At 42.8% G+C, this 16875-nt stretch overlaps 1 protein-coding gene across 2 annotated transcripts in view; it reads left to right on the plus strand.

Moving 5' to 3' along the window:
• The window catches only part of clcn2c (chloride channel 2c), a 456139-nt gene that overhangs the window by 265980 nt on the left and 173284 nt on the right, over window positions 1–16875 (plus strand). For both annotated transcript variants that reach the window (XM_052017638.1, XM_052017637.1), the window contains exons 10-11: window positions 4353–4454; window positions 5833–5917. In XM_052017638.1, coding sequence (XP_051873598.1) covers window positions 4353–4454; window positions 5833–5917 — 187 coding nt within the window. The remainder of the gene's footprint in view (window positions 1–4352; window positions 4455–5832; window positions 5918–16875) is intronic.

Below are 16875 nucleotides of genomic sequence, written 5' to 3' on the forward strand. Positions count from 1 at the left end.
ACAAGGTGAATGATTCAAGTTATTGAGCTCCCTTCAAAAATGAACACTCATTCAGTCCTAATAGGAGATTATTGACTGAAATGTTAATTATTTCCCTTTCCACTGAGGCTCCCTGGCTTGTTGAGTATTTTGATGGAGATATGTAAGTGATCAACAGCATGTATAATGGTGGTTGCACAGGGAAGTCATGATAATGGGCAGGACACAAAGGTACCTTGCTATCTGTTTTTACATTGAAAGTGGTGCACACAAGGTAATATGAATTCCCATATTATTTCCAAGGATGATCTCATCTAGTTCTCCCCTCACACCCTCCTTAAGGTGTTAACAGATTGTCTGAAATGGAATTACTTCAATCTGATAGCATTGAATTCTCTTCCTGCTATTTTCTTTGAACATTGGATAGAGCTACCAATTTAAGCACATTTAAAGTACAAAAGATGTCAAGATTTTTATCACTTTTGTACTCGAGGAATTCAATTCCAGAAAACATTGAAGGAAACACTAATTTCATGCATCTTTTTCTTAACCAATTGGAAGAAATCATATCATACAATTGAAACGTGGTAAATATTTGATTATATTCACTAATGCTGCCCAATAGGTAATTCCATGCTGCTATCTGAAACAAAATCCAACTCCCAAGCGAGCAACGTTTGCTGTGGCCAGGAGAGTGAAATGAAAGCACTACTGTGGCAAGCTGAACCGCTTTTATCTCATCTGTAATGTATTTCTGGCCAGAGTGCAAAACCCACTTTGATTTGATTGTCTTTTTACAAGAGGTTGACACGAATGTTTTACCTTGAGAATGAGTCACTTGGCACAGCAACCTGAGCTAAGGATACATTAATTGAAGTAACTCGACAAGAGACTGCTGTTGCCATGCTGACCAGATCGTACCTGATTTAGTAGCATGGTTGGATTTACCTGAAGCTTTGTCCTTCACTGTCACCTCTGGAGCTATTTGTGGTGTAATACTAGCAAACAATTTGTTTTGAAGCTTAGATATTTCAACTCGTGTGCCTTTTCTTCTTTGAAGAAGTGAAGATTTTATAGCAAAATGTTGACTGCTTTGGTGATTTCTGTAACCTCTAGGGCTTGTATGAGGAAGGACATTGAAGCTGATTGAAGTTTTGGCTCAAGTATGAAAAGTCTGCCAAAGTATGCTGAAAGCTTCACTTAGCTAAATCTAAAGCAATTCTACCAATATAGATACTCCATCTCTTGAAATCTTTGCAAATTATCCATTTCTCAAATAAAAGTATGTCACTGATTCCCTGATGTTTTGCAGGTGATAAATAGCCTTTCGTTGCTGTGTGATCTCTTCTCCAAGGTCCATTGCTGTTCAACAAGATCATGGCTAAGCTTCTAGCTTGACTGCATTTTCCTACCTTATCCCATATCCCTTGATATTCCAGAAATCAATTGACTTCTGTTTGAAATGCAATCTATGACTGAGCCTCCACAGCTCTCTGGGGGAAAGAAATCTAAAGACTCACAACCCTCTGAGTGAAAATATTTCTTCTAATTTCTTTTCTAAAATGCATATGCCATATGTTGAGACTCCCAGTTCTAGACTCATCAGCTATGGGAAATATCCTCCCCATATCCAAACCTTTAATGCCCTCTAAGAATTTTACATGTTTCAGTGAGGGCCCTAGAGAATAGAGGCCCAGGCCACTCAATTTCTCCTTGTATGACAGACCTACTATCCCAGGAACCAGTTTGGCTGTACTCCTTCTTAAAGCAAGTAGATTTTTTTCAGATATCGGACCAGAACTGTGCATTGGGTGTGGTCTCACCAAGACCCCATGTAGTTCTTGTTGGACGTGTTTACTCTTGTACTCAAATTCTCTTGCAACAAAGGCCAACATACCATTTTCCTTGCTGATTGACTGCAGCACCTGCATGTTTGCTTTCAGTAACTTGTGTATAAGGCCACCCGGGTCCCTCTGAAAAACAACATCTACCAATCTTTCACCATTTGAAAAATGCTCAGAAGTTCTATATTTTTCTTAGTGGATGATCTTGCATTTTCTAGCTCCTTCTCCCATGCTGTTACCCACTCACTCAGCTTGTCTGTGTCCCCTTAACACCCTTTGCATCCTCTTCACTTCTCAAATTTTATGTCACTTAGAAATGTTACATTTGGAGCCCTCGGCCAAATTATTGAGACAGATTGTGATTAGTTGGGGCCAAAGCACTGATCCCATTGGTACCTTAATAGTTCCAGACCAAGGAGAACTCATTTCTTCCTGCTCTTACACTGGCTATCTTCTCTCTCTACCTTCAGTCCTAATGCAGGGTTTCAACCCAAACTGTCAACAATTTCTTTTGCCCGAATGATCTGCTGAGTTCCTCCAGCAGGTTGTTTCTTGCTCCAGATTGCAGCATCTGCACTCTCTTTTATCTTCTTTCTCTTAAAAAATAAGATATATTTATTAGTCACATGTACATTGAAACACACAGCGAAATGCATCTTTTGCGTAGAGCGTTTTTGCGTAGAGAACATACAAACTCCTTACAGACAGCAGCCAGCATTGAACCTGGGTCACTGTCACTGCAATAGCGTTATGCTAACTGTTACACTACCATGCATCCTACTCTTTGTTTTATATACATTAGCCAACAGTCAATTAACGCTAGAATATTACCTCCATTTCCATAGCTCTAATCCTGTTTACCACCACCTTCATGGGATAGAACATAGAACACTACAACACAGTACGGGCCCTTCTGCCCACAATGTTGTTGAAAATTCAAATGCCCCGTGCCCACTGGTTTTCCCCTCAACTATTCACCTGGATACATCATCAAAGAACTCCAATAGTCATATGTAATTTCCTTTTCATAAATCCATGCTGAATCTGGTCAATCATATTCTTATCTGTGTCTTGAAGTCACATCACTTATTAATAATTCCAGCATTTTCCCCACCACTGTGTGTCAGGCTAACAGGTTGGTAGTTTTCTTTCGTCCTCTTTACTGAAACAGTGGGGTCACATTTACTATTTTTCCAATCTGTAGAAACATCAGCAACAAACTTAGTGGGACCACTTTTCCTTTTCTTCCCTGAGTTATTTACATTTCCCTACATTTTAACTGCAACTGCACTTCAAGAAGTAATTCTTTGGCTGTGAAATGTCAGATGTCATGAGAAGGCACTGTGCAAGTGCATAGTTGTTCTTTCCTATCTGAAAACTGGAACTAGAGGGCAAGCTTTCACTCTGTATTCTGTTATTGTTTTTACCCTGTACTACCTCAACGCACAGTGTAATGAATTGACCTGTACGATTGGTATGCAAGACAAGTTTTTCACTGTACCTTGGTACAAGTGACAATAATAAACCAATACCATTGCTGGATTCCTTTAAGAAGTGTATGAAGTAATAACCATTGTTTTCTTTTGGCAGGGGGGCGGTGGGGGTGGGGGTCTCCTGACCATGGCCCAGAGGCAGCACTCTAGGACCTGAAGCAGCGAACTCAGTCAGCACTCAACCTGTTGCCATTCTGTCTCCAGTGTCATTCTAAGAGAATGCTCTTGGCAGTAGTCTTCCAAAGTAGTCAGTAAACCCAAGCCTCTTCTACCTTCTGGGATTGGTGTAAAATATTTCATGATGCTTTTGAAGGAAGAACAGGGAGGGTCCCTAGCTGCACCCCCGCTTCTAAACCCCCCAAAACCTGACAAATATTTATCACTCAGCCATGATCCTTGAGGAAAAGTGAAATATTTGGTTGACTATCTCAAAACTATGTTTAGGAATTTATTAAATTATTTACAACACTTTCCTACATTATTACAGCAACTGCACTTCAGAAATTAATTCTTTGGATGTGAAATACTAAGGATGTCTGATGGCATGAAAGGCACTGTGTAAATGCACATTTGTTCTTCCCTTCTATTTGAAAAGTGAAGCTAGAGGACCACAAGCTCCATTGATCCCCTGCAGTCCCCAAAGTATAAATAAAAGTTGCATAGTAGGAGATGGAAAGAGGTTTCTTTCAAGTTTTTCCAGTCTGAGTAGGGTGTGTGAAACCTCTAATGGCCTGCTGCTGCTGACACATCTTCAACCTCCACTTGGATGGAATCACTGGAAAAAGAGGCAGACTGATTGTTTCTTATTTGCCTTTCGTTGTTTGCTTCCCTCTCTTTTAGGCTTCTGGACTCTGCAATACCTCCAGAAATGAGCATGAGACACTGAGGAGGCTTGGTATATATTGTGTTTTATCCAGTTTTGATTGTGCTTAGGAATTACAAGTTATGTTAGGAGAGCAGGGAGAAATCAGTTACAGTGTGTTGCAGAAATAAATCACATTGAAAATATTAATATCACCGTTCTTGTTTCTTGCAGGATTGCAAGTGGCTTTGGTGGTGCCTTGTTTGTTTACTTCCACAGAAAAATCGTGGCTATAATGAGAAAACAAAAAACAATTAACAAGTTTTTAATGAAAAAGTAAGTATGAAATGCTGTTTCATTACTTAAATGGGTAGGGCTTGTTCGTATTTCCAGTGTATGAGAGCTGATTTGATGAAGGTCTTCAAAATAATGAAACGTCTTCACAGAATAAGTAAAGGAAAACTCTTCCCATTGGCTGAAGGACTGAGATACAGAGGAAGTAGATCTAAGATGTTTGGCAGAGGTGGCAGGAGTGATGTTTGGAAAATCTATTTCACCTGGTGAGTAGATGTGATCTGGAATTCACTGGAAGAGTATTGGAAGCAGATCCAGTCGAGTTTTCAAAATGAAATTGGACAGAGTCTAGAAGAGAAAATATTTCAGGGTTATGGGGAAGGAGCTGAAGAATGTGACTGAGTAGATTGCTCTTGCAGGGAACTGGCGTGGATTCACTAGCCTGAATGGCCTCCTTCTGTTCTGTAATGATTCAATGACTATTTCTTTACTCTCATGTAATGATGCTGCTGTTATCTCTAGAAGCCAATATATTTTCCTGAACTGCAAATGGAGAGGTTATACCAAGGTTTGCATTTCTTCAAACCTGTTTTGTTACACAGAGGCCAACAATATGGCTACAGAAAGTTGTTCAGATGGTGTCAGCCACCATTCTGCTCCATGTTCACCCACAAATACAGTGTAGGCAAAACCAAAATGAGACTCAGCATAATTATTTGAGTCATAAAGATTTTATTGACAAGGTGTTACTGTAGTTTTATATTTTAAATTGAACAAAATTCCTGCTCCAAACTACCATGTATTGGCACAGTGTTTTTTAACGCTTATTTTTCAAGCACTGGTTCCAGAATTTGGATAATCTGATTCAAATATGATGCAGAATATATTATAATAGATTTTGAATTCTAGTTATGAATTTAGCTATTCAAAAAGAGAAGATATCTTGAGCTTCTAAAATAACACAGACCATGCTGGGAATACTCAGCAGGTGAGGCAGCATCAGTTGAGAGAGGAATAGATTTGTATTTTCAGGTTAATAACCCATCCTATGAACCTTTAATTTCATGGAAGGCTATTGATCTGCAGGGTTAGCTCTGAGACTTTTTTCACAGCCATGCCTGACCAGCTGAGTACTTCCTACACTTAGTTCTATTTCAGATTTACAGCATCTGTAGTATTTTATTTATGGATTTTTCTTAAATTGAATTTAAGAAAAGTTGAACTTTTCTGAAGCTCTTAACTTGGGTGCAAGTATGCATTTGGTGTTTAAACAGAACCTAATGCCAGTGGAATAGCATTTCAACATGTATGTTGCATTTACACCGTATAAAGAGGGTATAGACAATGCAGCTTTGTGTGATGTGTAGGATCTGCTGGAATGAAACATAAGATTGAATGAACCTGTCTCCCTTTCTTTTAGGCGCCTACTTTATCCAGCACTGGTGACTTTGCTTGTTGCCACTCTCTCATTTCCTCCTGGTTTTGGCCAGTTCATGGCTGGAGAGGTATGTCTCATTTTTATAAATCCATCTGCATTGAATTCTACTATCAAGTAGGGTATTGCTACTGTAGTTCTGAAATAATAGAGGAATATATTATTTATCGTGATGGAATTCCGAATGAGTGTGGTGGAACATAAGAGCTCTATCTGGAGAGCCAGAAATTTAACAAAACAGCCCAATTATTAAACGTAGCAGCAGAAGAGGGAAGAATCTTGGGGGAGGGGGAAAGCCTTGAAGGTTTACTGATGGTGAAGTTGTGAAATGCAGAATTTGGTCCTTCAGGATACTTAAAGAAATAGTACTCTTCCTGATGTTTGGTGTGGTCTGAAGCATCCTTGAGACATTGATGATTGGAGTTCTAAAGGACTCAGAGGAGATGTAAACAAAATATAGGATTTTAATGGTGCAGAAGGAGATAGCTCTGCAAAGCTTTCAAGATTCAAACCCTGATGGACTGATCTTGTAACAGAGTCATAGCTATGTCCAGCGTAAGATAGGCCCTTCAGCCCACTGTGTCTACGCCGAACATCATGCCTATCTATACTAATCCCACTTGCCTACATTAATTTCATATTCCTCTACGCATTACTCATTCCAATACATGTCCAGATGCCTCTTAAATCTTGTTACTGTTGCTGCTGCACCACCTCCTCTGGCAGTTCATTTCAGATACCAACTACTCTTTGCATGAAACATTCACACTTCAAATCCCCTTTAAACCTCCTCCTCCCTCTCACCTTAAACCTATGCCGTCTAGTTTTAGGCACCCCTACCATGGGATCTATCTTATCAAGGCCTCTCATAATTTTATATACCTCAACTTTAGCTTTTATAGGATTACTGCTCTAATAATGAGCATGAAATTAAATGGGTAAGGCTTGAGCCTTGCAAATGGTTGCAATATTTTTCCATTCAGATGGTCAGCCTAAGTGGGTTCATGTGAATGAGTTTACCATAAAGTGTGTTAAACAGCATTGAATAAGTACCTTAAGGAATTTTCATGGTAGGAAAACTCCATCAGGGACATGGGAGCCCCCAGTAATCATTAATTATGCTAAGGGCAAGTGCTTTTGCACACACAAATGTAAAATATGCCTCTATTTAAAGTATTCTTCCAAATGCCATCAAATTTAAATTCCTAAACATGTTATCCTCCAGTGTCTCTCCACCATCATACATCAGGGTGGAACAGTACTGATTAGGTTCTTCATTATCCAGTTGTGGTCAGAGAATTGTCTGAACTGGCTTCTCTTCCTTGCCTGCACCGGTCCTGTAGTAGCCTTCACGCATCAGGACCTTACCTTTGCTATCGTACAGACTTCAATTGGATGTTGTATTTGGAAAATCAACATCTAATATCTGGAGGGCTAATCAATAATAAGAAAGGTGTGTATCCACTTAGCTTGTGCTTGTTGGACAGTCTCATCTGAAATATGAACTTTGTGTTGTTTCTCTGTGTGTTTGAATCATTGAGGATGAATACCAACCAGGTGTAGTTTTTGCTTCCCTGTCACGAGATTTTTGGGTTTGGGGATTGGGTTTGCGGCCAGGTTGCATTTGCCTGGGGAGATGGGCCTGAGTCAACATGTTGCAGTTGTAAGCTTTCAACCTGAAACTATTTGGAATCTTTGCTGCATCAGTCGAAATAGCAATGATTGTTCCTTGAGATTCCTTTACCAGTGTAGTCAAGTCATGGACAAAATATGAAGAAACTTTTTTCATTCCAGCAGGAAAAAAATTGTCCATTGTACTCCCATCTGTAGGTACTGAAACATATAAGTTGATATGAACTTGCTGGCTTCAGCTGAACAAGGAGACATTTGTGGAGTTGATTAAACAACATGAGTGCTCCACCCAGTTTCCTAGATCAGCAGTACAAGTTTAACAGCAGGAATCAATATGCTGATAAACCTGTTGAAGACTTTGTCACAGATTGGTACAAATCTGGAGACGTCAGTTCGCAGCATCAGGAGTTACTATCATGAGGACAAGTAACACCATTAGCATCTGTGAGGTTTATAAGAGAACTATCAATGGAAAAAAAAGAAAAAAAATGTCTGACATTCCCCTACCTCTGACGATTTGTTGGGCCAACTAGATGAAGGGCAAATTTTCACAGCGCTTGACATATGCTTACCAGAAGGTCTTATTTGAGAAAGTTTTGAAGGAGTACTTAATGATAAAAACTCGCCTCAATCTGTTCCAATGCAACACGTTGTTATTTGGGGTAATGTCAGCTCCGAACATCTTCCAGAGCATAATGGATAGTTTGATTGAAAATTCTGCCAGGCTACTTAAGTTAACTAGATGACATAACAAATTGTGACTCTATCCACCTATGGGTGTATGACCTCATCAAGCATACTGTAGATGGGGTGAAGAAGGTGTAGATAATTGTTAGCATGTTACACTGTCCAGAGTGGTGTGGTTCTTTGAGGATCCAGGTTGTTGTTCCGCCAGAAGGAAGACCAGCAACTTTCAAGCCGTTACATGAAGTATACCAAAGTGCAAATGGTATCAAGTCAGAGGTTGCCAGAAGGTTTGATTGGAGGCCTGGAACAGCTAAGCAGTTGGAGGACGCTATGAAGGAATCTAAACAACGTCAAGGTGATTGCAAGAATCTACCAGCCGCTTCTTTCAACGCACATCCTTGTCTGAACAAACTGTGGTCAAGAATACAAGTGAATTTTGCAGGTCTATTGTTAAGATATGCTGGTACTAAATATGATCTTATATTTGGAATAGCACTATCCAGATGGCTGCACAAAACTTCCACATGTTGGCCATCTCATGGTGAATTAGGACTTGTTGTTTCTACACATGTTTGGATCAGATAAGTAGTGCTACTGTGATTGTCCATTTCATTCTCTCATCTAAGTGCAGTTAGAGCAATACAGCATGCTGACCATGGTGCCCACCCAGCTAGTCCCAATTTCCTGCATTCGGCCCATATCCCTCTAAGCACCGCCCCTCCATGTACCCATCCAAGTGCTTCTTGAATAATATTATTGTACCTGCCTCAATCACTTCCTCTGGCAGCTCGTTCCATATACTCGCCACCCTCTGTATGGAAACGGTTACCTCTCAGGTCCCTTTTAAATCTTTCCCATCTCATCCTAAACCTATGGCCCCTAGTTTTGGACTCCCCTGCCATGGGGAAAAGATTGTTAACATCCACCTTATCTATGTCTGTCATAATTTTACGCACTTCTATAAGGTCACCCCTCATTCTCCTATGTTCCAAGGAATAAAGACCTCGCCTGGCCAACCCCTCACTATAACTCAGGCCCTCTAGTCCTGGCAACACCCTCGTAAATCTTTCCTGCACTCTTCCCAGTTTAACCATATCTCTCCTATAACAGGGTGACCAAAACTGTACACAGCACACCAAGTGCGACCTCACCGACGATTTGTACAACTGCAACGTAATGTCCCAACTCCTATACTCAATGCCCTGACTGATGAAGGCCAGCGTGCTAAATGACCTTTTCACCACTCTGAAAGCAGCATCACTGGTAGACAGCGAGCTATGCATTTGTTCTCCTAGGTCCCTCTGTTCCCTTACACTCCCTAATACTCTACCATTCATAGGATAAGCCCTACGCTGGTTTGACTTTCCAAAGTGCATCACCTCACACTTATCTGTATTGAAATCCATTTGCCACTCCTCAGCCCACTCTTAGGAATCATCATCCAGATGTGTGCTAATGGCACACAGCTGTATTCTGCCTCCATTTTCTAAGACCTTTTCCACTTCCTCTAAATTTTCAGACTGTTTGTCTGATCTTCAGTACTGGATGGGCAAAAATTTCCTCCACCTAATGTTTGAGACAACTGAAACGACATCCTTGATCCCTGTGACAAACTGTGACTGCTCATTGACTCTACCCTTCTTGCATTCGTTTCAAACCAAACAAGACTTTGCTGTCATGTTTGTCCCTGACTATCTGCAGCATCACTAAAATCACCTATTTTCATCTCCCTACTGTTGCCTGACTCCATTCATACCCTGGCTCGTCTACTGCAGAAATGTTTATCCAATTCTTCACTACCTTTAACCTCAACTCCCCCATTAGCCCTGTACTTAATAACCTACACTGACTCCTGGTTAAGCAATGCCTTGGTTTCAAGACTAAAATCCTTGTTTACAAATCCTCCCCATTTCAACCCATCTAACATGTAGAGAGGCTTTGAGGAAGGAGAAGCAGAGTACAGGGTATAAAAGTAGAAAGGTGAATGGGCTAAAGTGCATTTACTTAAATGCAAGAAGTATCAGGAATAAGGGTGATGAACTGAGAGCTTGGATAAGTACATGGGACTATGATATTGTGACTCTTGCAGAGACTTGGCTGTCACCAGGGCAGGAATGGATATTGAATATTCCTGGATTTCAGTGTTTTAAAAGGGATGGGGGGGGGGGGGAGGAGGAGGGGTGGCATTACTGGTCAGGGATACTATTACAGCTGCAGAAAGGGTGGATAATGTAGAAGGATCCTCTCTAGAGTCAGTATGGGTGGAAGTTAGGAAGAAGAAAAGGGCAGTTATTCTACTGGGAGTATTCTATAGGCCCCCCGGTAGCAGTAGGGATACTGAGGAGCAGATTGGGAGGCAGATTTTGGAAAGATGCAAAAATAACAGGGTTGTTATCATGGGAGACTTCAACTTCCCAAATATTGATTGGCACCTGCTTAGTGCCAAAGGTTTAGATGGGGCGGAGTTTGTTAAGTGTGTCCAGAATGGATTCCTGTCACAGTATGTTGACAAGCCTACAAGAGGGAATGCCATATTAGATCTAGTATTAGGTAATGAATCGGGTCAGGTGACAGATCTCTCGGTGGGTGAGCATTTGGGGGACAGTGACCACTGCTCCCTAACCTTCAGCATTGTCATGGACAATGAGGAGCAAAGAGGACGGGAAGATATTTAATTGGGGAAGGGCAAATTATGAGGCTATAAGGCTGGAACTTGAGAGTGTAAATTGGGATGACATTTTTGAAGGGAAGTGTACTGTGCAGATGTGGTTGTTGTTCAGGGATCTCTTGCAGGATGTTAGGGATAAATTTGTCCCGGTGAGGCAGAGAAGGAATGGCAGGGTGAAGGAACCATGGGTGACAAGAGAGGTGGAACAACTAGTTAGGAAGAAGAAGGAAGCATACATAAGGTGTAAGCAGCAAGGATCAGATAGAGCTCATGAAGAATATAGAGTAGCAAGGAAGGAACTTAGGAAGGGGCTGAGGAGAGCAAGAAGGGATCATGAAAAGGCTTTGGCAAGTAGGGTTAAGGAGAATCCCAAGGCTTTTTTCACGTACGTGAAGAGCAGAAGGATGACGAGAGTTAAGGTAGGGCCGATTAGAGACAATGGTGGGAAGATGTGCCTGGAAGCCATGGAAGTGGGTGAGGTTCTCAATGAGTACTTCAGTATTCACCAAAGAGAGTGGCCTTGATGACACTGAGGACAGTGTTGGTAAGGTTAATGTTCTAGAGCATGTAGATATCAAGAGAGAGGATGTGTTGGAGCTGTTAGAAAATATTAGGACAGATAAGTCCCTGGGGCCTGACGGAATATTCCCCAGGCTGCTTCGCGAGGTGAGGGAGGAGATTGCTGAACCATTGGCTAGGATCTTTGAGTCCTTGTTGTCCACGGAAATGGTACCGGAGGATTGGAGGGTGGCAAATGTTGTTCCCTTATTCAAAAAAGGTAGTAGGGGTAGTCCAGGGAATTACAGACTGGTGAGCCTTATGTCTGTGGTGGGCAAGCTGTTGGAAAGGACAGCCAGCATGGCTTTGTGAAGGGAAGATCATGTCTCACAAGCCTGGTAGGGTTCTTTGAGGAGGTGACCAGGAAGATTGATGAGAGTAGTGTCGTAGGTGTGGTCTACATGGATTTTAGTAAGGTGTTTGACAAGGTTCCACATGGTAGGCTTCTTCAGAAGGTCAGAGGGCATGGGATCAGGGAGGCTTAGCTGTGTGGATTCAGAATTGGCTTGCCTGTAGAAAGCAGAGGGTTGTGGTGGAGGGAGTGCATTCAGATTGGAGGGCTGTGACTCGTGGTGTCCCACAAGGATAGGTTCTGGGACCTCTACTTTTCGTGATATTTATTAATGACTTGGATGAGGGGGTAGAAGGATGGGTTAGCAAGTTTGCAGACGACACAAAGATTGGTGGTGTTGTGGATAGTGTGGAGGACTGTTGAAGCTTGCAGAGGGATATTGATAGGATGCAGAGCTGGGCTGAAAAGTGGTAGATGGAGTTCAATCCGGAGAAGTGTGAGGTGGTACACTTTGGAAGGACAAACTCCAAGGTGGAGTACAAGGTTAATGGCAGGATTCTGGGTAGTGTGGAGGAGCAGAGGGATCTGGAGGTTCATATAAACAGATCACTGAAAGTTGCCTCACAGGTGGATAGGGTAGTTAAGAAAGTTTATGGGATGTTAGCTTTCATAAGTCATGGGATCAAGTTTAAGAGCCATGAGGTAATGATGCAGCTCTACAAAACTCTGGTTAGACCACACTTGGAGTACTGTGTCCAGATCTGAGAGATAAGATGAGATATCTTTATTGGTCACATGTACATCAAAACACACAGTGAAATACATCTTTTGCGTAGACTGTTCTGTGGGCAGCCCACAAGTGTCGCCACGCTTCTGGCGCCAACATAGCATACCCACAACTTCCTAATCCGTACGTTTTTGGAATGTGGGAGGAAACCGGAGCACCTGGAGGAAACCCACGCAGACACGGGGAGAACGTACAAACTCCTTACAGATAGTGGCCGGAATTGAACCCGGGTCGCTGACGCTGTAATAGCGTTACGCTAACCGCTACACTACCGTGCCTGCCTCATTGTAGGAAGGATGTGGAAGCGTTGGAAAGAGTGCAGAGGAGATATACCAGGACGCTGCCTGGATTGGAGAGTATGGATTATGAGGAGAGACTAAGGGAGCTAGGTCTTTACTCTTTGGAGAGAGGGAGGATGAGGGGAGACATGATAGAGGTATACAAAATATTAAGAGGAATAGATAGAGTAGACAACCAGCGCCTCTTTCCCAAGGCACTAATGCTCAATACAAGAGGGCATGGCTTTAAAGTAATGGGTGGGAAGTTCAAGGGAGATATCAGAGGGAGGTTTTTCACCCAGAGAGTGGTTGGTGCATGGAATGCACTGCCTGGGGTAGTGGTGGAGGCAGATACATTGGTCAAGTTCAAGAGATTGTTAGATAAGCATATGGAGGAATTTAAAATAGGGGGATATGTGGGAGGAAGGGGTTAGATAGTATTAGGTGTGGTTTAAAGGTCGGCACAACATGGTGAGCCAAAGAGCCTGTATTGTGCTGTATTGCTCTATGGTTTTTACGGTAATCACCTCCATCCCTCTCACCATTAGAACTGTTTGGGCTTATCTAATTCTGCCCTCTTGAAAAGCCCTGGATTTAATTATTCCAGTTTTAGACTGCAAGAAGCAATAAATGAGCAGGAAGATGACAAAAGGAATTTGATGAAGTGAAATGTGAGCTAATGATAGGAAGGATATCAGTAAGATTGAAAGAGTACAGAGAAGATTTACTAGAATGTTGCTGGGTTTTCAGGAGTTGAGTTATGGGAAAAGATTGAACGGGTTAGGACTTTATTCCTTGGAGCACAGAAGAATGAGGGGAGATTTGATAGAGGTTTACAAATTTATGAGGGGTATAGACAGAGTAAATGCGACTAGGCTCTTTCCACCTAGATTAGGAGAGATAAGTACGAGAGGACATGGCTTTAGGGTGAAAGGGGAAAGATTTAGGGGAAACATCAGGGGGAACTTCTTCACTCAGAGAGTGGTGGGAGTGCGGAACGAGCTGCCATCTGACGTGGTAAATGCGGGCTCACTCTTAAGTTTTAAGAATAAGTTGGATAGATACATGGATGGGAGAGGTCTGGAGGGTTATGGACTGGGCGCAGGTCAATAGGACTAGCGGAATAAAGTTTCAGCACAGACTAGAAGGGCCGAATGGCCTGTTTTCTGTGCTGTAGTGTTCTATGGTCTGGGGGATGGTTGGGGGGAGCAGTGGGTGCAGCACAGCAAGGAAAAGTACAATAAGTGGGAGGATATTGAGTAGTGTAGAGAAACATGGGGACCGAGCAGTGTATGTGCACAGATCCTTAAAGATAGCAGGACAGGTCAATGAGAAGGTTTAAAAGTCTTGAAAGGATGCTTTCCTCTGCGAGCTAAGGCACCGAATATAAGAGCAGGAACATTAGGCTAGAACTATATTTGATGTTAGTTAGGCCACAGCTTGAGTACTGTTCTGGTCACTAAATTACTGGAAGAATGTAAATGCACTGAAGAGAATGCAAAAGAGATTTGAAAGGATACTGCAATTTATAGCCAGCAGAAAAGATTAGAAAAGCTGGGGTTCTCTTTGGAATGGAGGAGATGAAACTTAATTAAGGAGTATAAAAGTATGAGGAATCCAGAGAGAATAAATAGGAAGGACCTATTTCCCTTTGGAAAGGGGTCAAAATAGGTCATCACACATTTAACATAATTGGTAGAAGGATTAGAGAGGAGATAAATATGTCCCGGTGAGGCAGAGAAGGAATGGCAGGGTGAAGGAACCGTGGGTGACGAGAGAGGTGGAACGACTTGTTAGGGAGAAGAAGGTAACATACGTGAGGTATAAGCAGCAAGGTTCAGACAGGGCCCGTGAGGAATATAGGGTAGCGAGGAAGGAACTTAACAAAGGGCTGAGGAGAGCTAGAAGGGGACATGAAAAGGCTTAGGCTAGTAGGGTTAAGGAAAATCCCAAGGCCTTTTTCAAGTACGTGAAGGGTAGGAGGATGGCTAGGGTGAAGGTAGGTCCGATTAAGGACAAAGGTGGGAGAATTTGCCTGGAGGCGGTGGAAGTGGGAGAAGTTCTGAATGAGTACTTCTCTTCGGTATTCACCAGGGAGAGGGGTCTTGATGATGAGGAAGGGAGTGCTGGTAGGGGTAATGTTCTCGAGGTTGTTGATATCAAGAGAGAGGATGTGTTGAAGTTGTTAAATAATATTAAGACAGATAAATCTCCGGGGCCTGACGGGATTTTCCCCAGGCTGCTTCGAGAGGCGAGGGAGGAGATTGCTGAACCGCTGGTAAGGATCTTTGAGTCCTCGTTGTCTACGGGGGTGGTGCCGGAGGATTGGAGGATTGCGAATGTGGTCCCCTTGTTCAAAAAAGGTAATAGGGATAGGCCAGGGAATTATAGACCGGTGAGTCTCACATCTGTGGTGGGTAAACTGTTAGAAAGGATTCTAAGGGATAGGATTTATGAACACCTAGAGAATCATGGTCTGATTAGGGACAGCCAGCATGGCTTTGTGAAGGGAAGATCTTGCCTCACAAGCTTGATAGAGTTCTTTGAGGAGGTGACCAGGAAGATTGATGAGGGCAGTGTGGTGGATGTGGTTTACATGGATTTTAGTAAGGCATTTCATAAGGTTCCTCATGGTAGGCTTCTTCAGAAGGTCAGAGGCCAAGGGATCCAAGGAAGCTTGGCTGTGTGGATTAGGAATTGGCTTGCATGTAGAAAGCAGAGGGTTGTGGTGGAAGGAGTGCCCTCGGATTGGAAGGCAGTGACTAGTGGTGTCCTGCAGGGATCGGTTCTGGGACCTCTACTTTTTGTGATATTTATAGATGACTTAGATGAGGAGGTGGAGGGCTGGGTTAGTAAGTTTGCGGACGACACTAAGATAGGCGGTGTTGTGGATAGTGTGGAGGGCTGTTGGAGCTTACAGAGGGATATTGATAGGATGCAGAGCTGGGCTGAGAAGTGGCAGATGGAGTTCAATCCGGAGAAGTGTGAGGTGGTACACTTTGGAAGGACAAACTCCAGGGCAGAGTACAGGGTAAACGGCAAGGTACTTGGCAGTGTGGAGGAGCAGAGGGATCTGGGGGTTCATATTCACAGTTCGTTGAAAGTTGCCTCACAGGTGGAAAGAGCAGTTAAGAAGGCCAATGGGATGTTGGCTTTCATAAGTCGCGGGATTGAGTTTAAGAGCCGCGAGGTTATGATGCAGCTTTACAAAACTCTAGTTAGGCCACATTTAGAGTACTGTGTTCAGTTCTGGTCGCCTCATTATAGGAAGGATGTGGAGGCATTGGAGAGGGTGCAGAGGAGATTTACCAGGATGCTGCCTGGATTGGAGAGTATTGAATATGAGGAGAGGCTTAAGGTGCTAGGGCTTTATTCACTGGAAAGGAGGAGGATGAGAGGAGACATGATAGAGGTATATAAAATATTGAGAGGAATAGATAGAGTAGACAGTCAGTGCCTCCTTCCCAGGGCACCAATGCTCAAGACGAGAGGTCACGGCTTTAAGGTTATGGGTGGGAGGTTCAGGGGAGATGTCAGAGGGAGGTTTTTCACCCAAAGAGTGGTTGGTGCATGGAATGCACTGCCTGGGTGGTGGTGGAGGCAGATACATTGAACAGGTTCAAGAGCTTGTTGGATAGGCATATGGAGGAACGTGAGATAGAGGGATATGCGGGAGGAAGGAGTTAGGTAGTGTGAGGGTGGTCTGATGTACGGCACGACACAGTGGGCCGAAGGGCTTGTTTTGTGCTGTATGGTTCTATGGAGATGAGGATTTTTCTTTTGACCCAGAGAGAGATAGGGCTCTGGAAATCATTGTCTGCAAAGGTGATAGAGACAGAAATCCATATCAGACTTAAAACAATATTTGGATGCATACTTGAAGAGCCGTGGCCTGCAGGGTTACTCAGCTGGAGGTGGGAGGTAGGATTAGGTTGGGTAGCTCTTTTGATATCAGCAAGGATGCATGGACTGAAGAGCCTTTTTCTGTGTCGCAAATTTTTCATGACCTGTCAAAAGGCCAGACTTTTAGAATTCCCTTCCCCTCGCATTCTTTCCAAAGTTCTCTCCTTCCTCCATTTGGACACTCCTCAAAAGCTACCTCTTTGACCAGGCTGCAGTTATTGTG

The sequence above is a fragment of the Pristis pectinata genome, chromosome 6, assembly GCF_009764475.1.
Source record: "Pristis pectinata isolate sPriPec2 chromosome 6, sPriPec2.1.pri, whole genome shotgun sequence".
NCBI classification, from domain to species: Eukaryota; Metazoa; Chordata; class Chondrichthyes; order Rhinopristiformes; family Pristidae; genus Pristis; species Pristis pectinata.